At 44.1% G+C, this 24,013-nt stretch overlaps 1 protein-coding gene across 1 annotated transcript in view; it reads left to right on the top strand.

Moving 5' to 3' along the window:
- Positions 1-854: 854 nt before the first annotated feature.
- LOC124596363 (protein D2-like) overlaps positions 855-24,013 on the top strand; it is a 72,267-nt gene continuing 49,108 nt past the window's right edge. The window contains exon 1 of the mRNA XM_047135474.1: positions 855-1,082. Coding sequence (XP_046991430.1) covers positions 855-1,082 — 228 coding nt within the window. The remainder of the gene's footprint in view (positions 1,083-24,013) is intronic.

Here is a 24,013-nt window from a genome sequence, read left to right as displayed (position 1 = left end):
TTAGTACTGGAGGGCAGTGTGGAGGGTAAAAAATCGTAGAGGGAGATCAAGAGATGAATACACCAAGCAGACTCAGAAGGATGTAGGTTGCGGTAGGTACTGGAAGATGAAGAAGCTTGCACAGGACAGAGTAGCATGGAGAGCTGCATCAAACAAGTCTCAGGACTGAAGACCACAACAACAACACATGTTGTAATGTAGACACCAGAAAATTTCTGTTTCATCAAAGCAAGGAAAATCCCTATGTGAGATTCACACGAACTGTGTGTGATCACTGTGGGAGGTAGACAGTATGACATTTGGAAATTTGGATTGTCCAGGACGTTTGCACAGAAAGCCGAAGTGGTTAAGGTGACCACGCGCAAAAAATCCCTGTTTGAGACCCTGCTAGGCACAAATTTTCGCGTGTCTATTGTAAACCATGCAGGTGATGTAACATCGTACTCGCAGTTATCTAGTAAATTTTATGATTACGATTCTCTTTGCTTAGGTACTGCCGTCTGCCCCGATTCGAAAAGAATTTGACAATCGGTAATTTTCAACCAACAATAAAGACTACTTACCACGCAGTAGTCAACATTACGCATGGTGCACTCTTCGGTCCAAATAGTGATATGTTGCTTTGAATCTACTCAAGGCCAATGGTTTAGCAAATAATGAGACGTGGAACGTACATGTTTCTCACGGCAATTGGAGTGCGGAACCGCAGGGCGAGGACGTGTGCCCCGGAATGAAAGCCGCCGTTCGCCAATCGCGCGCCATTAGCGGAGCACGTGAGGCCAGCTTCCGGCACTTCCCACGGCGCGGGTATTAGTGCCGGCTGGCGCGCGAGTTCCCACGAGACTGCACGGACCATGCTCTGGCGGTGGACGCTGCTGCTGCTTCTGGTAGGCGGAGCCAGCCAGCGGGCCTCGGGCTCGCCGTGTTCTGCGCGGGAGGGCCGCATGAGCAACGTGTGCGACGTGCCAGCTGCGCGCCTGACCGTCACCAGCGCCAGCGGCACGTGGGTGCGCTGCGACCAGCAGGTGGACAAGGAGCAGTTCGAGGCAGCGCCCGTCGTTTCCTTCCCAGCGGCGCTCCAGGTAATAGCGGTATGGCAAGCATGCGTCTAGGGACAGGGCTGGGTCTGAAGTACAATAGATGAACAGAAGTTGTTGGGCAGCATCTAACAGTCGGCAACGAAACTTAGCTTTGCATATAAACTGACCGGAAAAAATGGACACCAAAAAATAATAAACAGTAATGAAATTTCGGGAATACATTTGTGTAGGTAACATACACTCCTGGAAATTGAAATAAGAACACCGTGAATTCATTGTCCCAGGAAGGGGAAACTTTATTGACACATTCCTGGGGTCAGATACATCACATGATCACACTGACAGAACCACAGGCACATAGACACAGGCAACAGAGCATGCACAATGTCGGCACTAGTACAGTGTATATCCACCTTTCGCAGCAATGCAGGCTGCTATTCTCCCATGGAGACGATCGTAGAGATGCTGGATGTAGTCCTGTGGAACGGCTTGCCATGCCATTTCCACCTGGCGCCTCAGTTGGACCAGCGTTCGTGCTGGACGTGCAGACCGCGTGAGACGACGCTTCATCCAGTCCCAAACATGCTCAATGGGGGACAGATCCGGAGATCTTGCTGGCCAGGGTAGTTGACTTACACCTTCTAGAGCACGTTGGGTGGCACGGGATACATGCAGACGTGCATTGTCCTGTTGGAACAGCAAGTTCCATTGCCGGTCTAGGAATGGTAGAACGATGGGTTCGATGACGGTTTGGATGTACCGTGCACTATTCAGTGTCCCCTCGACGATCACCAGTGGTGTACGGCCAGTGTAGGAGATCGCTCCCCACACCATGATGCCGGGTGTTGGCCCTGTGTGCCTCGGTCGTATGCAGTCCTGATTGTGGCGCTCACCTGCACGGCGCCAAACACGCATACGACCATCATTGGCACCAAGGCAGAAGCGACTCTCATCGCTGAAGACGACACGTCTCCATTCGTCCCTCCATTCACGCCTGTCGCGACACCACTGGAGGCGGGCTGCACGATGTTGGGGCGTGAGCGGAAGACGGCCTAACGGTGTGCGGGACCGTAGCCCAGCTTCATGGAGACGGTTGCGAATGGTCCTCGCCGATACCCCAGGAGCAACAGTGTCCCTAATTTGCTGGGAAGTGGCGGTGCGGTCCCCTACGGCACTGCGTAGGATCCTACGGTCTTGGCGTGCATCCGTGCGTCGCTGCGGTCCGGTCCCAGGTCGACGGGGACGTGCACCTTCCGCCGACCACTGGCGACAACATCGATGTACTGTGGAGACCTCACGCCCCACGTGTTGAGCAATTCGGCGGTACGTCCACCCGGCCTCCCGCATGCCCACTATACGCCCTCGCTCAAAGTCCGTCAACTGGACATACGGTTCACGTCGACGCCGTCGCGGCATGCTACCAGTGTTAAAGACTGCGATGGATCTCCGTATGCCACGGCTAACTGGCTGACATTGACGGCGGCGGCGCACAAATGCTGCGCAGCTAGCGCCATTCGTCGGCCAACACCGCGGTTCCTGGTGTGTCCGCTGTGCCGTGCGTGTGATCATTGCTTGTACAGCCCTCTCGCAGTGTCCGGAGCAAGTATGGTGGGTCTGACACACCGGTGTCAATGTGTTCTTTTTTCCATTTCCAGGAGTGTATTTAAGTGACAATGTTGACTGGAATACTCTCCTTCAAATTCTGAAGGTGGCAGGGGTAAAATACAGGGAACGAAAGTCTATTTACAATTCGTACAGACACCAGATGGCATTTATAAGAGTCGAGGAGTATGAAAGGGAAGCAGTGGTTGGGAAGGGATTGAGACAGGGTTGTAGCCAATCTGTATATTGGGCAAGCAGTAAAGGAAACTAAAGAAAAATTCGCAGTAGGTATTAAAATCCATGGAGAAGAAATAAAAACTTTGAGGTTCGTCGATGACATTGTAATTCTGTCAGAGACAGCAAACGACTTGGAAGAGAAGTTGAACGGAATGGACAGCGTCTTGAAAGGAGGATATAACATGAACATCAACAAAAGCAAAACGAGGATAATGGAATGTAGTCGAATTAAGTCGGGTGATGCTGAGGCAATTAGATTAGGAAATGAGACACTTAAAGTAGTAAAGGAGTTTTGCTATTTGGGGAGCAAAATAACTGATGATGGTCGAAGTAGAGAGGATATAAAATGTAGACTGGCAATGGCAAGGAAAGCGTTTCTGCAGAAGAGAAATTTGTTAACATCGAATATAGATTTAAGTGTCAGGAAGTCGTTTCTGAGAATATTTGTGTGGAGTGTAGCCATGTATGGAAGTGAAACATGGACGATAAATGGTTCGGACAAGAAGAGAATACAAGCTTTCGAAATGTGGTGCTACAGAAGAATGCTGAAGATTAGATGGGTAGATCACATAACTAATGAGGAGGTATTGAATATAATTGGGGAGAAGAGGAGTTTGTGACACAACTTGACTAGAAGAAGGGATAAGTTGGTAGGACATGTTCTGAGGCATCAAGGGATCACCAATTTAGTATTGGGGGTCAGCGTGGAGGGTAAAAATCGTAGAGGGAGGCCAATGGTTAGTGTATTCATCTCTTAGATGAATACACTAAGCAGACTGAGAAGAATGTAGGCTGCAGTACGAACTGGGAGATGAAGCAGCTTGCACAGGATAGAGTAGCATAGAGAGCTGCATCAAACCAGTCTCAGAACTGAAGACCACAACAGCAACAACAACACTGCAAGATCACAGGTTAATATAAGTGTGAGATAATCCATTGCAAAGTGAAATACTGATACAGTAGCAACCGCTGTAACTAGCAACCGCTGTAACCACCAGAATGTTGAATGCTGACATACAGACATGCACGAATTGCGTTGTACAGGTGCCGGAATGGAATTCCACTTGGTCGGTCAATACAGGGACGGTTAATCCTGTTTCTGGATGACGCTGCAGTTGTCGTCCTATTTATTTATATATCTTATGATGATACAGAGCTTGGATCAAACACATAATTTTAAGGGTATACAGTGTAAGAAATGACAAGCAAAATACATATACAGAATCAAATGTTCACAGTATTTTCCTAAATTATCCACACATGACACAAGTTCTTAGACTTCTACGTCCAGTCTGTTGATCCAGTTGAGCCCTTCAGGTGATGCGTGGTGGATGTCATTTATTGATCCCCCAAAGGCTCGTTTCGGGCATTCACCAAGAATGTGATTTATTATTTGCAGGGCAGCTCCACAGTCACAATCTGGAGATGTTGCCCAGCCCCATTTGTGCTTTAGATATCCGCAGTTCCCTTGTCCTGTTCGGATGCGGTTGATGGTTCTCCACTGGCGTCTGGGGTGTGTGAAACCTGGAACTCGCATGGAAGGCTTTTCAACCAGATGACCGTTGAACACTGACGATTCTTCCCACTGACTTCTCCATCCTTCGTTGATGTCAAAGTCGGAGGCTTCAAGGTGTTGTGCAGTTCACCAAGGTGGTTTTCTTGACTTCTGACGCTGATGTTCTACTATTAATACATCGCTGTGTACTGGTGGATGGGGGTTCTTCTGAATGTTTCTCCAGGTCTTCAGGAAAGCATCTGATCTTCGTAGAGCTAGAGGTTGGATGTTACTTAAAACTGGTAGCCATGCAGTTTGAGTGCTACGTATGCAGCCTGTGATAAGTCGCATTGTCTAATTAAGTTGGGAATCTATCTTGCTACAGTGAGCACTATTGACCCAAGTTGGACAACAGTAGTCAGCAACAGAATATGATAGTGCCAAAGCAGTTGATCTTAGGGTTTGAGCGCTGCAGCCCCAGGAGGTACCAGCAAGCTTCTGAATGATATTGTTACGGGTTTTCACTTTTGCGGCCACGTTGGAGAGATGTTGTCGGAAAGTTAGGAACCTATCGAGTGTTATTCTAAGGTACTTCGGTGTGCTGCAGTACTTCAAGGTTTGGCCTCGGAGTTTAACTTCTGGTTTATAGTCAGAGTGTCTGTTCTGTAGGTGGAATGCTGAAGTAACAGTTTTCTGAGGGTTTAGGCAGAGGCACAATTTCCTGAAGTATGTGTCCAGGATTTCCATGCCGGCAGTTAATGTGCTTTCAGCAGTGGTGAAACTGGAGCTCTGGGTTACCAAACAGATGTCATGATGTTCCATATGTACTCGACTGCAGACAGTTCTGCTGACCGAGCAGGCCACGGCAACATGTCGACACTGTAGATCATGTCGGGTTACAACAGCGATATGTGGACGAGCGTTACGCTGTTGGAAAATACCCCCTGGGCTACTGTTAATGAATGGAAGAACAACAGGTCGAATCATCAGACTAAAGTACAAATTTTCAATCAGGGTGCGTCGGATAACCTCGATGGTGCTCCTGATCATGCAGGTCCTGTGTGTTTAGCAGGCAGACAGGATGACTGGAGACTCAATTGGTCTCGTTCTAACCAACACACGGCCATCACTGGCACTCAAGGAGAACCAGCTTTCATCAGAAAACACAACAGACCTCCAACCTGCCAGCCAATGAGCTCTCGCTTGACACCACTGAAGTCGCAAACGGCGATGGTTTTAGATCAGTGGAATGTACGTTAGAGGCTGTCTAGTTCGGAACTGTCCTTCACGTAACCAATGTGTAACAGTTCGTTGTGTCACAGTGATGTGAACTGCTGCTCAGATTATTGCTGCAGATGCAGTATGATGGGCCAAAGCCATACGCCAAACACGATGGTCTTCCCGCTCGCTAGTGCCACTGGGCGTCCGGAGCCCAGTCTTCTTGTGGCAGTCCGTTCTCGTGACTACCGCCACCAGCAACACGTACAATGGCACATTCTTGTCAAGCCTTTCTCCAGTAACTCACAAAGAATATCCAGCTTCTCGTAGCCATATTACACCTCGCTGAAACTCAGTGAGGTGTTGAGAATGACGTGTGCGTCGCCTTGAAGGCATTCTTAACGAACATGAACCCATCACATCGAATCTCAAAGGCAACTAACGCTCACGAGTGTTAAAACAACTTGACTTGCATCCTGATAGTGGCGTTACTAGCGCCACTCTCACACAGTCGGTGTGAAATTTGATTAGACATTGCAAGATTCCCTCGTTTCTAAACTGATACTGTTATTACTCAGCTGACCCGCGAGTCCGTAGAGGGTGGTATATCTGACGTACAGTATAACTGGTCAGCATTTCCACCCGGAATTTGCGAGTATAAGTCGGACCTTCCTTGATCCGCCTTGGTGGGTCGTGTCGTCGGATTTCCTCCTACCTGTGCGCGGTGCAGCTGTCGTAAATGTCGTCCCGTGCAGATTTTTCATTGGCGTATTGGATGTCTCTGTCGGTGGAAGCTAATTATGTGAAATTGCTGTCGATCAAATGTTCAAATGTGTGTGAAATCTTATGGGACTTAACTGCTAAGGTCAGCAGTCCCTAAGCTTACACACTACTTAACCTAAATTATCCTAAGGACTAACACACACACCCATGCCCTAGGGAGGACTCGAACCTCCGCCAGGATCAGCCGCACAGTCCATGACTGCAACGCCTGAGACAGCTCGGCTAATACCGCGCGGTGCTGTCGATCAACTTTGGGGTATCTATTTACTCGAAATTAACATTCAGAATGCCGTAATGTCACTTTTATTCTTATTAGATCAATAATGAAACACTCACGTCACAAACTACTCGTAATCGAGAGCATGGCTAACATCGAACAAGACAGGAAGAGCTCTTAACGCCGACTGCCGACTTTGGAGCGCAGTCCGTATCTCTTACTAGTTTCGTAACAGTTCGTGGATTTCCGATCAAGTTCGTACTTACTAAGATATGCATTTGTTAATGAACGGGTGTGAATTTTAACGAGGCAAAATTATGATAAATAGTTTTAAACATCCAGAGACTCCTCCTAGTATTCATGTTGTCATAAATGACTTTAATTATTAAATATAAATAAACAAAATCGGCGACTTTGACGGCAGGATGGCGGTACTTCCCGTCATGTATATTTCCCAAGCTGAGGCTTGTTGCTACGGTCCAGCGCCGAGCCCCACCCCAACCCGCGCGACATATGGGTCGCTTCGTCACCTAGCCAGCCAGCGTGGTAAATGCTCTCCGCCTCATGGCCAGCTACGGACCACAGAACTTCCTTACTATCGTGAATACATCAATAAGAGACAATAATTTATTAAAACTGGTAAAAATGTCATCCTCACGTAAGAGGCACCTTACTACATCACCTTTCAGATGTAGAAATATGCCTATAAACTTCCAGTTATGTCGCACAACTCATTTTTGGTGTTGCAATTTTTTCCCCGACAGTGTATGTACAAGAATGGCGGGGAAATTGCTCATCAGTGTAACCGTCGTCTTCTGCTCTAAGAGGGAGTACTCTCCACAAACAATTTTTATTTGTTTATTTTTTGTTTGGGAGTCATTTACATTTCCCCTACTTCGGGCGAGTAGGCGGCGACCAAATTGCCACTCCTCAACCATAGAACAATAAATTCTTTTTATTCTTAATATATATATACACTCCTGGAAATGGAAAAAAGAACACATTGACACCGATGTGTCAGACCCACCATACATATACACTCCTGGAAATTGAAATAAGAACACCGTGAATTCATTGTCCCAGGAAGGGGAAACTTTATTGACACATTCCTGGGGTCAGATACATCACATGATCACACTGACAGAACCACAGGCACATAGACACAGGCAACAGAGCATGCACAATGTCGGCACTAGTACAGTGTATATCCACCTTTCGCAGCAATGCAGGCTGCTATTCTCCCATGGAGACGATCGTAGAGATGCTGGATGTAGTCCTGTGGAACGGCTTGCCATGCCATTTCCACCTGGCGCCTCAGTTGGACCAGCGTTCGTGCTGGACGTGCAGACCGCGTGAGACGACGCTTCATCCAGTCCCAAACATGCTCAATGGGGGACAGATCCGGAGATCTTGGTGGCCAGGGTAGATGACTTACGCCTTCTAGAGCACGTTGGGTGGCACGGGATACATGCGGACGTGCATTGTCCTGTTGGAACAGCAAGTTCCCTTGCCGGTCTAGGAATGGTAGAACGATGGGTTCGATGACGGTTTGGATGTACCGTGCACTATTCAGCGTCCCCTCGACGATCACCAGTGGTGTACGGCCAGTGTAGGAGATCGCTCCCCACACCATGATGCCGGGTGTTGGCCCTGTGTGCCTCGGTCGTATGCAGTCCTGATTGTGGCGCTCACCTGCACGGCGCCAAACACGCATACGACCATCATTGGCACCAAGGCAGAAGCGACTCTCATCGCTGAAGACGACACGTCTCCATTCGTCCCTCCATTCACGCCTGTCGCGACACCACTGGAGGCGGGCTGCACGATGTTGGGGCGTGAGCGGAAGACGGCCTAACGGTGTGCGGGACCGTAGCCCAGCTTCATGGAGACGGTTGCGAATGGTCCTCGCCGATACCCCAGGAGCAACAGTGTCCCTAATTTGCTGGGAAGTGGCGGTGCGGTCCCCTACGGCACTGCGTAGGATCCTACGGTCTTGGCGTACATCCGTGCGTCGCTGCGGTCCGGTCCCAGGTCGACGGGCACGTGCACCTTCCGCCGACCACTGGCGACAACATCGATGTACTGTGGAGACCTCACGCCCCACGTGTTGAGCAATTCGGCGGTACGTCCACCCGGCCTCCCGCATGCCCACTATACGCCCTCGCTCAAAGTCCGTCAACTGCACATATGGTTCACGTCCACGCTGTCGCAGCATGCTACCAGTGTTAAAGACTGCGATGGAGCTCCGTATGCCACGGCAAACTGGCTGACACTGACGGCGGCAGTGCACAAATGCTGCGCAGCTAGCGCCATTCGACGGCCAACACCGCGGTTCCTGGTGTGTCCGCTGTGCCGTGCGTGTGATCATTGCTTGTACAGCCCTCTCGCAGTGTCCGGAGCAAGTATGGTGGGTGTGACACACTGGTGTCAATGTGTTCTGTTTTCCATTTCCAGGAGTGTATATTTTTTGAAGTACAATAAATGATGATGTTCATACCTAGATGGTGATGATTTGGTGTACATTCACTTTATTATAAGCGTAATATCAGGTGACCCTACTTTATTATGAGTGTGATATCAGGAGGATTCCTGGTAATTGTGGGGAGGGATTGGAATGTGTGAAGTATTAGGCAGGATTTTATATAGTAACGGATGTTCACTGTCTTGTGTTAAGGAAGTGAAAGGCGTAATGGTGTTAAGGAATGATCGGGGTGCCAAGGTGACAAAGTCTGCGTTGGAGCCTTCGTTTGGTATGGATGGAATGGGTGGGGTACGTTATGATTGGAAAGGAAGCTAGAGTTCAGTGTTATTTTCACAGTGTGGAACAATTCAAACAGCGTTGGGACGACGCGACGGGACATTGAGGGATTGGAAATGAAGGGATGACGGGACGTTTTGACAGACACGCGGCAGTAGACTTAAGTTTCGCAAAGATGGGGGGAGGCCTTAAGGTATTGGGACCCAAATTTACAAGACGTATGGGAGACGAGAAGGTATTATAGGTGTCTGAGGTGCGGGAACTTTATGAGCTGGTAAAGGACACAAGTGCGAGAAGGTAGTCGGATACTGCAAGTGAAGCGTATTTCCTATCGTTGCAGAATTTCGAAGCAGCTATAAAATTTTGGGGGAATGGAAGTCCATACTATAAGGGGATGGGTAGTAATGCGAGGATGGGGTTTTTACACGTTTGGATGACGATCGTTGCATTTTAATCCGCATGTTCGTGTAGCTAGCAGTTGGTATGACAGTCGATTTCTGGTCGACTGTTAGTCTAAGATACTTTAGTGTTTTAGTTAAGTGCGTCAGACTGTTGTGGATATTCAGTTAACGGGTCAAGAAAACCGAAAACGACCGGGATAGCGGTGTGCTGAACACATTTCAATAGCAGAGGTTGACACAGCGGTGGGTCGGGCCGATTGGCTCATCTAGTGCCAGAGCGCGGAATTTTACCCATTTAGCAAGTAGAGTTCACAGTTAATTCACAATTTATTCATCTATAAATAAATTTTACTTCACATACTGCATAATTGATTCAAATCTAGGACGCTATCTCTTTCACTAAAGTAGAATGTTTCCGAAAATATCGGTACGTATATCATGTTGTTGTTGTTGTTGTTGTTGTGGTCTTCAGTCCTGAGACTGGTTTGATGCAGCTCTCCATGCTGTTCTATCCTGTGCAAGCTTCTTCATCTCCCAGTACCTACTGCAACCTACATCCTTCTGAATCTGCTTAGTGTATTCATCTCTTGGTCTCCCCCTACGATTTTTACCCTCCACGCTGCCCTCCAATACTAAATTGGTGATCCCTTGATGCCTCAGAACATGTCCTACCAACCGATCCCTTCTTCTGGTCAAGTTGTGCCACAAACTCCTCTTCTCCCCAATCCTATTCAGTACCTCCTCATTAGTTATGTGATCTACCCATCTATGTTCAGCATTCTTCTGTAGCACCACATTTCGAAAGCTTCTATTCTCTTCTTGTCCAAACTATTTACCGTCCATGTTTCACTTGCATACGTGCCTATACTCCATACAAATACTTTCAGAAATGACTTCCTCACACTTAAATCTATACTCGATGTTAACAAATTTCTCTTCTTCAGAAACGCTTTCCTTGCCATTGCCAGTCTACATTTCATATCCTCTCTACTTCGACCATCATCAGTTATTTTGCTCCCCAAATAGCAAAACTCCTTTACTACTTTAAGTGTCTCATTTCCTAATCTAATACCTTCAACATCACCCGACTTAATTCGACTACATTCCATTATCCTCGTTTTGCCTTTGTTGATGTTCATCTTATATCCTCCCTTCAAGACACCATCCATTCCGTTCAACTGCTCTTCCAAGTCCTTTGCTGTCTCTGACAGAATTACAATGTCATCGGCGAACCTCAAAGTTTTTATTTCTTCTCCATGGTTTTTAATACCTACTCCGAATTTTTCTTTTGTTTCCTTTACTGCTTGCTCAATATACATACGTATATCATATTGAGGCAAAATACTGTACGTTGCTAAACGTACATATTCAACCGCTGCAGCTGTTTGTCTTGACATTTTCACTTAATTCAAGAAGCGCTTCCTCCATCGCTAAACTCCTCCCACGGCTAGAGAAAGGACAAGGGCTGCACCGACGAGGGTCTCGCATCCAAGTCTCGACTGCCTTGGTGTTTATAATTAACAGCATCGCAATGTCTCATGTTCCAGTCTCACGAAACATATAAAACAACAGTTAAATGTTCCATTTGTATAATTAATAATAGAATAAGAACAGAGAGGGACCTTCACTGACACACAACGTACAATTTTTGAAGAACACCAACGTCCAGCACACGAAACCCGCTGACCAGAAACAGTTTATCAACGTTTAACAACGTTCGTCCTCTTGCTGACCAGATATCGGTGCAAAAATATCTTTTGCCAGTGAGATTCGCACCAACTTCATATGCATTATACCGTAATTTAATTAAATTTCAGCATATCTACGTTGTTACGCCCCTGAAATTGTGTGAAGAAATATTGAACGGGTGGCCTCCACAAATTCCATGCTGTTTATAGACAGAGGAACTTTGATAAAACAGATTTCTTTAGGCCATTGTATTACTTTAACAATAGTCAAACCTGGTGATAAAGTGGTGTTTAAAATGATCGAGAGTTACTCCCATCGTTGCGAACCGACACTCAAAAAAGGAAACAAGGTTCCAGAAATAGAATCATTTATAGCTCGGCGGTACGAACTTTGCTAGGCTATTTTATTAAATGCTGAATAATCTAGTTCACCATTCAGTTTGATGATATTGTTTCACAGCTGTTCTAAGAGTTCATTAAACATGTTGATAACTATCCTGTTTCTACAACGGACAGCTTAACAAATTCGTGTCGCTTCGTTAGTCTTCCTAACAGTGTATTTATTAATTCCATCCCCATTCTAAAAGAGTAGCTAAATTTTTGTGCGTTTAACATTAGAAATGTGCCTACAGAGCGTTGCTAGTAAATTACTGTAGCATCCCAAAGTTCTTTCACTCCACGACCAATGAAATGACTACAACAGAGCTCGGTGCTTGTTTAGTTGTGAATGGGACACAAATCGAAGAACAGCATTCACTCCTCATTTGATTGACCACATCCATTCATTGTCTCAGAGTATTAATAAAATGAGTAAATATTAAGGAAAAGGATCTTACAATTAACAATGGTTGCAATACTGTTTGTGTCCAACAGAAAAGTGCAGTGTTGGTGAATAATATATCTACAAAATTAAGTGCTGTACAGCATAAAACTTCTTAGCAAAGAACATTTATGCTACTTGTGCTGTGAGCTTTTCATGATGGTTGTAATCTTAAGGAACAATATCACAGTGGATTTGTTCCTTAACAATGAGATTAGTTAACAAGAATAATTTTAATTAAATATATTCTAAAATTAATAATTCGGCAAATAAAAGTAAGATAAAAAGTGTGATACAAAGACCCAACAAATTTTAATAGTCTAACAAATTGCTGCAATTCCGTCTGTTGCTAGAATTTTCTAGGGAGGTGCTGTCGGTACACTGTTTGATGGAACTGCTAGAGACTAACTCATTCGGGATGTTTCTCTATGGGGTTCTTTTCCATTATACGATATAACTAACAGACATTTCAATAGACAATTTTCCACATTCATCACATGGCAAAGTATTACCATGTCCACTCACTTCGATTACTACAGTTCTAAGCAGTAGCAAACTGACATCAAACAATGTTAATTTATTTTTTGCAATCACTTACTGTTCCCATACACTTGTACATATTTATTTACGTGAGATTTAATAGTAGCAAATTTGAAATTTAATTGTCGAATAAACAGAAGTTACTTTATAATCGACAAAATTATCATTACAATACGAAACCTCGGAAAAGTGCTTATGTCGGAGCACAAAAAAGGGGAGTATGTCCCACTTTAAAAGACTGATAGAAAAGTGGGGAACCAGCTGCCTCAATCCTAATTTCGTCTTCTTCACCAAAAATTTTGTCATGCGAACATACTTGCGCTCTTTTAGCACGGAACATTATAAATCCTTTTATCCAGTCTCTCTTTGTACTTAAGCCTTGGTGCACAGCACCTTCCTCTTAGTGCCACTGTTTCTGTATGTTTCTCTCCCTCAGTCGTCTTTTTCTGGTATTAATTTGCAGAGTATCCCACTGGTACTATCTCCTCTTTCACTTACACTGTCCTCTTTTGTCTTTCTTTCCCACTGCCACTGTCTCCGTGTCACGGCAGCTCAAAAATTCAAAATTTCAGTTAGTTTTTACTCCTACGTCCAAGTCTTCAAAATTTCAGTCCAGAATGCTTCGTCCGCTATAACTATGTGTTAAAAGTACGCCGATGTGGGAGGATCCAAATCCCCCCCCCCTTCCCAAACCTACGTATGGTCTGAAACCATCTATATTTTTCATTTCCACAGTTTCCTCTCTCTTTTGCTCCCACCGCTTCTGTCACTATGCAGCCCTCTTTCTCCTTTACCGCAACTGTCTCTCACTGACCATCAATATCTCCTCTCTCTTTGGCCCCACATCCATCTCTTCTCTTTCACTGCCAGTTTCTCTCTTCCACCGTTCCCTTTCTCTCTCTCTCTCTCTCTCTCTCTCTCTGGCACTGTCTCCTCTCTCGTCCACCGTCACTTCTCTCAGCTACTCTCTTTCAATACAAATAAAGCACGAATATGTTCTCATCACAAGTTTTTGGCGAGGGAGACTGCAATAGGATTGGGGCAGCTGGATCACCAGCTTTCTGTCTCTGACAACTTTAAAAGAGGAATACATTCACCTTTTTTGTGTTCCGACAGGACCATTTTCCCTCATGGTTCCCGTCTTTTCTCTGCTACAACAGGGTGTTCTGCTTAGATAAAACTAACTCTATAGGTCAGTGAAGTTTCGGCAGTTCATCGATATGCATGCGACAGCCTGCTTACCAATATGTTCCGAAACGCCAGGCATAAAAATGGGATTTTCGGGGTTCATACAAAGGTGTCTATTGGTGATAAAAAGGTAGGGTTTTGGATAGCCCTTGGTCTAAGGACCATTTGAATACTCAAAAGAAGGATCGTCTTAGTGACACTATACTACAGTACACAGCCAAAGTATAAATGTTACACACTTTCTCCTGATTAAGCAAATGAACCAAATCGGTTGGTTCTTTTTGAATCTGATGTGTTCTAGGATGGACTTGGTGGGACTTAAGGAGGTATCATTAGTTCGTGGATGGTACCCGGAAAACCCCAAAACAGGTTTTTTAATTATATTTTCGCCTTCAACAGCAAAGCAATACCCAGCCGAGGATTCCAAGATGGCTATGCACAGTAAATGGGTCAAATTTTTAGATCCCGATCTCTAACTACCTTCAAAATTTTCTTGATATCTTCATTTGTTTCCAGGATACAGCAGTTCAAAGTTACACACATGTATAAGTGAAACAGCCACGTAAATATTATTAAATAAATTGGATGGTGATTGATGATGACGGTTACATGCATGTATACCCTGTTTTAAATTGATGGGTATACCTGTGATGAATGAATGAATGATGCATTTGTGTAAATTTTGCAAGAGAATTTAGTCAAAATTGAATTACCTGTAGGCTTAAGAATTGTTAAAAACATGAGTTTTTTGGTACCAATCCCCGTCCATGGATTCCAAGATGGCTATGAACAGCAAATGACTAATTTTTACGATATATTTCTAGATTCCTTTCTAGATATCTTTATCCGTTTGCTAGATAAAGGGGTTCAAATTTACCCTGTTTGTGCACGTAAAATGCGGCGTGAGGCGAAAACGTAAGTTATAAAGTGACCAAACACGGAAAAATATGATATAGAGCATCTGCTTTCATCAGAACGGTTCTGCTTACTGAGGCACATGCGAAATTTTTGTGCGCGTAAAATACGGCTGAGGTGTAAAATTAGTTTAGCGTTATTTCAGTTTCAAATAAGTAAACTACCAAAATTTTACCGACCCATAAAGTTCTTTTCGTATGAGTGACATGCCCCGCTGTAGCGGGGAATGGAAGGAAACCAATGGAAAAATTCTCCTATCGGAGCCCAAAAAAGGCGAATATGCTCCTCTTTATTAAAACATACTGTCTGAAAAATAGGGTAACAGCTGCCTCGTTCTACCTTCTTCAGCACCTTTAAAAATTTTCTCAAAAATATGGGCATGTGAACAAATTCGCGCTTTTATATGCTGAGAGAGAAGAAGACTGTGGCAGAGGGAAAGAAACGGAGAAGTAATAAATCCTGGAAAATAGTGTACAGTGGTTATGGTGTAGAAAGAGCGAAGGAGACAATGGCGGTGTAAGAGAAAGAGAGGGACGCAGTGATATTGAAACACAAAAGACAGTGAGAGGGCAGGGCTAGGAAAGGAGTGAAGGAGACTGTGCCAGTGGGAGAGAACTAAAGAGAAGGAGAAATTGGAAATAGATGAAAGCCAGTGATAATGAGAGACATAGTCTCTGACAATGACAACGAGGAAGGGAGAGATAATGACAGGGAGAAGAGACAGCAGCAGTGGGGAGGAATGAATAATAGCAGTAAGAGGGAACAAGAGGGAGATAGTGACAGCGAGAGGAGACAGTAGTAGTAGGACAGAACGAAGACAACTGTAGCAGTGCGTCAGGAGACAGTGACAGTTGGAGAGCCACAAAGAGATACGGACAATGAGTTGGGCTCAATGAGTGAGTGAAATGGGCAATTGGAAGTGGATGGGCATGCGAGACTTACAGCGACTGCTTGTTTAGTGGGTGTGCGCAAATTTCAGTCAGGGCAGCTTGTGGCAGTGAGAGGTGAGTTGCATGTTTAAAAAGAGCGGGAATATGTTCGCATGCCAATATTTTTGCGAAATTTCTTAAAGGTGCTAAGGAAGGTAGAATGAAGCAGCTGTTTCCACTTTTCAGTCAGAATGTTTTAATAAAGAGGATCATATTCGCATTTTTACGCTGGTTTATATACTGCAACTCATTTATGTACTTTGACGTACATAAACAACTAAAAAGTACACATAACATTAGGTTAACACAAAATCGTTTGCTTTACACTTTTGCTGGATTCTTTGCTTGTAGATGGAAATTCATTAACAACTTCCAGCTTATGATTTGTATCTTGAAAGAGTAAAAATGAGATTATAAATATTTTCATGGATTTGCAGTCTTCCAGTTTTACATAATTTTTGGCACTCATTTTAATTTCTTTTCACTCATGTTAAGACCCTTTTCAGCCTGTTTTTGACACTGTGGTACCACTTTGGACACATTTGTATAGGTGTGAACTACCAATTATACAGAGACAGCGCGTTATAAAGTTTTATTGGTGTAAAAATGCTGACTAGAAACATAGTTTAATGGCATCAGAACCCTTGCGTCATTTCGAACTAGGTTTACGCCTCATACCTGATACAACATGCGCGTTTTACATGCATAAATAAAATAACTTTGAACCTCTGGATCTCGGGAACGAATAATAGTATCGAAAAAAGTTTCAAAGTTGCCCAGAAAATCATCTTAAGAATATGTGATAGAAATTTCGACCATTCGCCACAAGTAGAAATTACAGAACTTGCCGTCCCCACAAATTGTTTTTTGTATTTATCTTGATAGCCGGTACAGATTTTCGAAAACGGAAAATGGCTTTTCTAGATGAATTTCTAAAGAATGGACAGCTAAAATGCGAGCCATTTGCTACGGTTATTTATTTAGATAATTGCTGCCGACGTGGAAAAACCGGCTAAAAATCAGTCTTTGCGGTTTTCTGCATAAGTACGGTAACTTTGGAACCTCCGGATGTCTGTAACGGATCACGATATCGAAAAACGTTTCGGCGTTCCCCGAGAGTATCATCTTAAGAATTATGGTAAAAATTAATTTCGACTGTCTGCCATGAACAGAAATTATAGCAGTGGCCGTCCCCAACTGGTAATTTTCGTGCCCAAAAATCACGATTTTTCGGAGTTTTCTCAGGAACCAGCCTTGAAAAAATGGTCCTTTTATAAACTGCCTAAGGTGCATCTTAGCAAAAGAACCACCCGATTTGCTCGCCTTGCCTGGGTTGGCGGGTGTGTGTAATGTTTAAATTTTGACCCTGTATTGTAGGAAAGATACAGTATGTCCGTTCTTCGATAGGTATTCATATGGTCGGTAGGTCAAGCAGAACTCAAAAACACCTGTCTTCTTATATTTGTGATTAATAGAATCCGAGATGTGAGCGCCTGAAAAATCGAATTTTAGCGCTTGGCTTTTTAGAACATATTGGTATGACACATGAGTTTTACACTGGCTTTATTTGATTGTTCAGAGGTAGTATCAAGCAACGTACCAGAATAACATACGTGGTTTTTTCAAACTCAGTATGTTACAACAGACGTTATCGTTGCAAAAGAGGGAAAACGTAACCAACAGATACGAATGTTATGGTGACGCATGGAGTGATGTACTTATAAACTCATCATCGTAGAAACTGCAGTTACTTCAATGCAGAACATGACAAGAAACCACACAATAACCACCAGATCATACGGGGTCACGTTGACAGCCCGCAACTGTCGGCTCATGCGGTCTATGAAAGTCAAAAATTAATCATCAGTGGGAGGCAACTGCTGTTGTGAATCATCGGACCATGTCCCACAGTCCTAGTGCCTTAAGTGAGTGTGTGCTTCATGTGCTATTATCTTAAGACAAAGCATTCTTGAAGCAAGCAGATCCTTCAAAGGCCAATGATCGCCTGTTTGTCCTGTCGATTAATTACGGTGTCAGTAAGGCATCTGATTTATTAATCTCTGACCGCAGATTCATAAAACTGTTACTAGCCTTCGCTCTTCATAGTCGCGAAATTACAGTACTTTACCACTGTATTATTCACAACTGATAATTGGGACTTTACCCACTATTCCGAATACGTACGTCACGCTATGCATCTGTGAGTTTCATATCAGCGCAGCCTAGGAGATGGAACATCCCACAAGCTGGCACTACTATAATGCGTCGTTCAAACACACGAAGTACACAAAGTACCGTAAGCTCAAGTCGTATTGTGACAAGCAACTGATGTAACCAAATAATGTTGGCATATCTGCCCATCTGCAAATATTTAAATGCCCTGGCATATAATGTTATCTTTTGACTGCCTTCATTACGTAAGCCCCCACTTTTCATTTCTACATTATAAACGTTCTTGCAATTAGACAAGTTACCATTGTATTTCACACAGCAGCTGAGGAAGCTTATTGCCCGCTTACGCTAATTCATATAAAGCGATAAATTTTAGATATGTTGCAGGCAGCGATACTCAGGAAAAAAAACAGTTCTGGTATTTATTTAATCACATGCATCATCCCTGCAAAATGTTCCGAGACCGATTTTTATTCCTTGCGTACAAGCGATGTCAGCGCAGTGCTGCGGTGCCAGCTTGAACTAACAAATATAAACAAGAGACGTGTATTCGACTAGTCATTGCGAGCAGACAGTGTTGAGTAGTGGACATGCAATTGCAGTGTCTCAACGCTTTAGTATCACAAGTCACTATGGAGAAACCAACTGAATGTCTCTAAATCAAGTGTTCAGGACATTCTCCAGAGTGTTTTGAGTTTGTCCCGCACACCTTGAGTCCCTAACAAAGATAACTACGTATGGACAACTGTCGCGACTTGATTCAAATTCAGCACGTGGACGATTCTTTCTGGAAAATATCATTAGGGGTGACGAGACTTGATGTTCTTAACACGAACTTACCACGAAAAGACAAAGTGCAGAATGAATCTCTGATAGCAAGCCAAGACCGAAGAAGGTCGGAATCCGATGCGTGAGTTGATCAACAACTCGAAGAAGGACTTTGGTGACAGTTTCAAATGGTTATATGAACGTTCTGTGATTGTACTCAAGTGAGGGGAGACTATGCAGAACCCAAAATATTAAAACCACTCTCTCAGGTTTCCTCAGTTTTTGTTAATCCAGTCTAAACTTTTTGGACTGATGTGGTATATCTTCCTACTGTAACCTGATGATTCGGTTAGGTGCATCCTACAGCTGCCGTAAATCCATTGGCAATTACTCTAGTTCATAACTGCTTACCCTCAGTTGTATTAATTCAAACTTTCATTGCTGTTGGATAATACCCCATTTTTCATATGAGTAACGTAATAATACCTAAAATCTGCAAACAGTATGTACTGTTCAGTCGTAAATTTTATCACTTCCTAACAATTGTGTCGTCTAATGTGTATTGTCATCCTTACGTACAGGCACACCCAATAGGAGTACCTTCCGCTCATACAGCGACATAGGGAGGTTTATTTGCTGTGTGTTTATCTGGCAAAATGCTTTCCCCTGTCGTAAAATCTGTTCGTGCTGACACACTAGGTTGTGACCAGAGCGGTGTTTAAATGTGACATACCAATTTGAAGAAACTTGTATGTACTAGATGTACATAGTTCAAAATGGCTCTGAGCACTAAGGGACTTAACATCTTAGGTCATCAGTTCCCTAGGACTTAAAACTACTTAAACTTAACTAACCTAAGGACATCACACACATCCATGCCCGAGGCAGGATTCGAACCTGCGACCGTCACGGTCACGCGGTTCCATACTGAAGCGCCTAGAACCGCTCGGCCACTGCGGCCGGCTACGCACATAGTACATAACAACACATGGATGTATGGGGAAGACTAAAACGAATGTAAGAGTAAAAAACCTCAACCATACCGTTGTAAATAAAATAATTAGATTTAAATGAGCAGCTAAGAATTACTTTAGATCTATTATTAAAATATGTAGATCAGTATGTACTGCCAGCCGAGTCAAAGACCGATGCTGTATCTTTGTCAAGTACAAGACCAGCACAAATTGTAATATTGTTGTACGCAGAAAAGAGTCAATGGCTTTACAGCTAATGATGGGGTCTACACGTTTGATGCCTAGTTGGTCAGAGAGATTCAATCTAACAGTTAGTCAAGTTAGGCGAACTGGTAGTGTTGCAACGTCGATAAGGGCGTAAATCTCAGCAATGACAAGGTAAGGCAAGGGTTTTTGGTTGGATGGTTGGTTGATTTGGGGGAGCGGACCAAACAGATGTCATCGATCCCATCGGATTAGGGAAGGACGGGGAAGGAAGTCGGCCATGTCTTTTCAAAGGAACCATCACGGCATTTCTATGAATTGATTTGGGCAAATCACGGAAGACCTATAAATCAGGATGGCCGGAAGCAAGTTTGAACCGTCGTCCTCCCGAATGCGAATCCCCTGTGCTAACCACTGCGCCACGTCGCTCGGCCAGGATTTCTGTAACACAGCAGAAAGTACATAGCGTCATGTTGGGCACTGCTTGTGTCTGGTGTTATCATGCACAGTATAAAATTCAGGTTCTGTGAAAAATGGAAGTGCATATTTCGTATGTTCTACTTTCTTCTAATTTAGTATGTTTTTGATTAAAAGGATGATTTGAAAGAGTTTACAACACAGGTGTGCCCGCAACAGATTTTTGGATGAGTATTCAGCACACTCTTTTGACCACTGTAAATGAAAGGCAGCGAGCACTTGAAAATGAAATTATGTATTTCGGAATCTGCCTTGCTCTAACAAAAGATAAAATTAAATAGCTGTTATAAACAAAGGAATTTCTACATATTTAGAATCCTTCAGATGCGGACTCATCACCACATCTTCATCGAGACGGATAAAACTAAGCAGGCCGGAGTGGCCGACCGGTTCTAGGCGATTCAGTCTGCAACCACGCGACCGCTACGGTCGCAGGTTCGAATACTGCCTCGGGCATGGATGTGTGTGATGTCCTTAGGTTAGTTAGGTTTAAGGAGTTCTAAGTTCTAGGGGACTGATGACCTCAGATGTTAAGTTCCATAGTGCTCAGAGCCATTTTTTCTGATAAAACTAATTAAAAACATTTTTATAAGGCGGTTTCAACAGCTAATAAATGTTTCATAAAATTAACGGTGCACAGGCTGTCTTAAAATGTATGTTTATGCTGAGGCTAGTTCCGATCTCAGGTCATCAACACGGTGTTCTATGCACACGAACAAGAAATACTTAGAGGTCAATGAATATAATAGAGCAGGTGCTTAAGTAGTCACAATACTTTCAGTTTAGCGAGAGCATCAGAACTTCATAAAGTACATTTGTGAACAACAGCGTATTTTAGGACCTTTTCTTCTGTTTTGTAGTGTAGTGTTCAGATGTAGTACTTTGCTGACTTATGATGCCGCAGGTGTAAGAATATGACGTACTTGATATTTATGTACCGGTTCTTCCTTGCGCCGGTGCGACTGGCTATGAGTGCGTCTTAAAAGTCGAAAGTTATCGCTCACTAGCTTTCTAGGAGAGGGTTTGACTGAAGACTGAGTAAAATGAATGGGTGAATGCAAGGAATAACGTCAGAAACCGAATAAACATTAAAGTTGGTGTAGCTAACGAAGAAGTTGTAAACGGAATCTTCTGTCGTAGAATTGAATTCTCATCTGAGTACTGTAACAAGGAGGACGTGGAGGCATATTAGCCTAGATGAAGAATACAACCCTACAAAGCTCACAGATTTCTCGTGTCTTGTGGAAATACACTGACGGGCCAAAACGTTAGGTCCGCTTGCTTAAAAGCGTGCTGGTCCACCTCTGGAACGTAATTCAGCAGTGATTCTGCGTGCCATGGATTCGACAAGTACTTGATAGGTTTTCTGAGGTCTGTTGCACCAGATGCCTATTCTAAGGCCACACACTTCCCGTAATTTGCGGGCGTGGAGCCGGCAGCCCGACAGCGTCCCAGTTGGGTTTCACTGCATTCAGATAGGCCGAATTTGATGGCCAAGGCATCAGTATGAGTTCACTATGATGCTCCTCAAACCATTGCAGCACGATTGTGGCCTTGTGACACGGATAGTTATCCTACTGGAAGATGCCACCGTTGTTGAGGAGGGCATCAAGAGTAAGCCATTTCATGTGGTCCCTAATAATATTCACGTATTCTACAGCTGTCATGTTGCCTTCGATTACTATAGCAGGTCCCAAGGAAGCCAAGATCAATGTCACCCATAACAGAATACTGCTCCCATCGATCCGCGTCCGTGGCGCGCTGCATGTTTCAAGCAGCCATTTGCCTGGGTGATGGCCTATATGGACACGACCATCGACCTGGTTCGACTTTAAACGGGATTCATCCGACCATGCGACACGACTCCATTGATCCGTGGTCCAGTCTCGATGATTCCGTGCCCACTGTAATCATAATTGACGATATTGGTGTGACAACACGTAGGGGTCCTCTGCTGCGGAACAGCATGTTCAGCACTGTTCGCTGAACGATGTGCTGCAAAACACTTGCGCCTCCGCCAGAGGTGTACTCTTTCGTCAGATCTGCTTCAGATAGCCGCTTATACTGCTTTGGACAGCGGGTAAGCCTCCGATTCCGATGTTCTGTATTGACGTATGGACGTTCAACGTCTTGTCGCCTACTCGTGGTTTGAGCATTCTTCAACCGCTCTCCATAAATTCTCACGATAGTAGCGCGCGAACAACCGACCAGCTTTATCGTTGCCGAGATGCTCGCTCCCAGGCACTGGACCATAACAATCTGGCTTTTGTCAAAGTCGTTTTAAGTCGGCGGATTCCCGCATTAGTGCCACTTATCGTCGCTAGAATGATTCCCCATTCGCCACAATAGCTTTGACCTTGGTCTATTAGCTGCTTCTAGTCCAAGTGGCACATCGATGCAACTGCTCAGTCGTGAGTTGTGCTGTAATAAGTTAACACGTGTTTGTGTCTCTCGTCACAGAAATGGAATCGCATAATATTGCGCAACGGTATGCCATTTCTTTTAGTGTTAAATTGGGTGAAAATGCGACAACTTACGGTAAGCTTCAGAAGGCTTTTGAGAAGAGGTTATGTCAAGAGCTCAAGTTTTTCGTTGGCATAAAATGTTTAGTGAAGGCAGAACGAATGTTGATGATGAAGACCACAGTGGACGGCCATTAACCTCACGGACGGATGTCAACTTGGCCAGGGTGAGTGAACTCGTACAATCTGGTCGAACATTATTCGTGAAAATGATCGCAGAAGAACTGAATATCAATCGAGAAACGGTTTGTCTAATAATAACTGAAGATCATGGTATGAGAAAGATTTGTGCAAAAATGGTGCCCAAAAATCTCACACCACAACAGCGAGAAACACCGAAAAACGTGGCAGCCGTTCTGTTAGAGCAAACGGAAATCAATCCAGAATTGTTGAGCCGTGTTATCACTGGTGATGAAAGTTGTTTTTTTCAGTACTATCCAGAGACAAAACGCCAAAGTTCGCAATGGTGCTCCTAAGGATTACTCAGACCAAAACAATCTCGCATGTCAAAGTCAAAAGTGAAATGCATGCTTGTGTGCTTCTTCGATTCCAAGGGAATAGTTCATAAAGAATGGGTGCCTTCTGTACAAACAGTTAACCAAAATTACTACAAAGAAATTTTAGAAAGACTTCATACAAGAGTTCTTCGTGTCCATGCCAACATTTCTGATAATTGGATTCCGCATCACTGATAATGCGCAATTCGATACTACTCTGTCAGTACAGCAATTTTTAACCTCAAAACAAATTTCAGTACTATCACAGCCACCTTATTCAGCAGATATCGCTCCGTGCGACTTTTTTCTATTTCTAAGAGTCAAAACGGCGTCAAGGGACACTATTTTCAAACAACACAAGATGTCCAAAAAGCTGTGACGAGGGTCTTGGAGGGTATAGCAGAAGATGAGTTCCAGAAATGTTACCATCAATGGCAGAAGCACTGGAAAAAGCGTGTGCAGTCAGAAGGGAACTACTTTGAAGGAGGCAACACTAAACTTGACTAAAACGATAAGCAACATTTTTTTCACATCAGTCTCTTTACTTTGTCGCACCTCGTACTTCTCT

Source organism: Schistocerca americana, chromosome 1, assembly GCF_021461395.2.
Source record: "Schistocerca americana isolate TAMUIC-IGC-003095 chromosome 1, iqSchAmer2.1, whole genome shotgun sequence".
Taxonomy (NCBI): domain Eukaryota; kingdom Metazoa; phylum Arthropoda; class Insecta; order Orthoptera; family Acrididae; genus Schistocerca; species Schistocerca americana.
The sequence above is the reverse complement of the archived record's forward strand: the minus strand, read 5'-3'. Positions and strand labels throughout refer to the sequence as shown.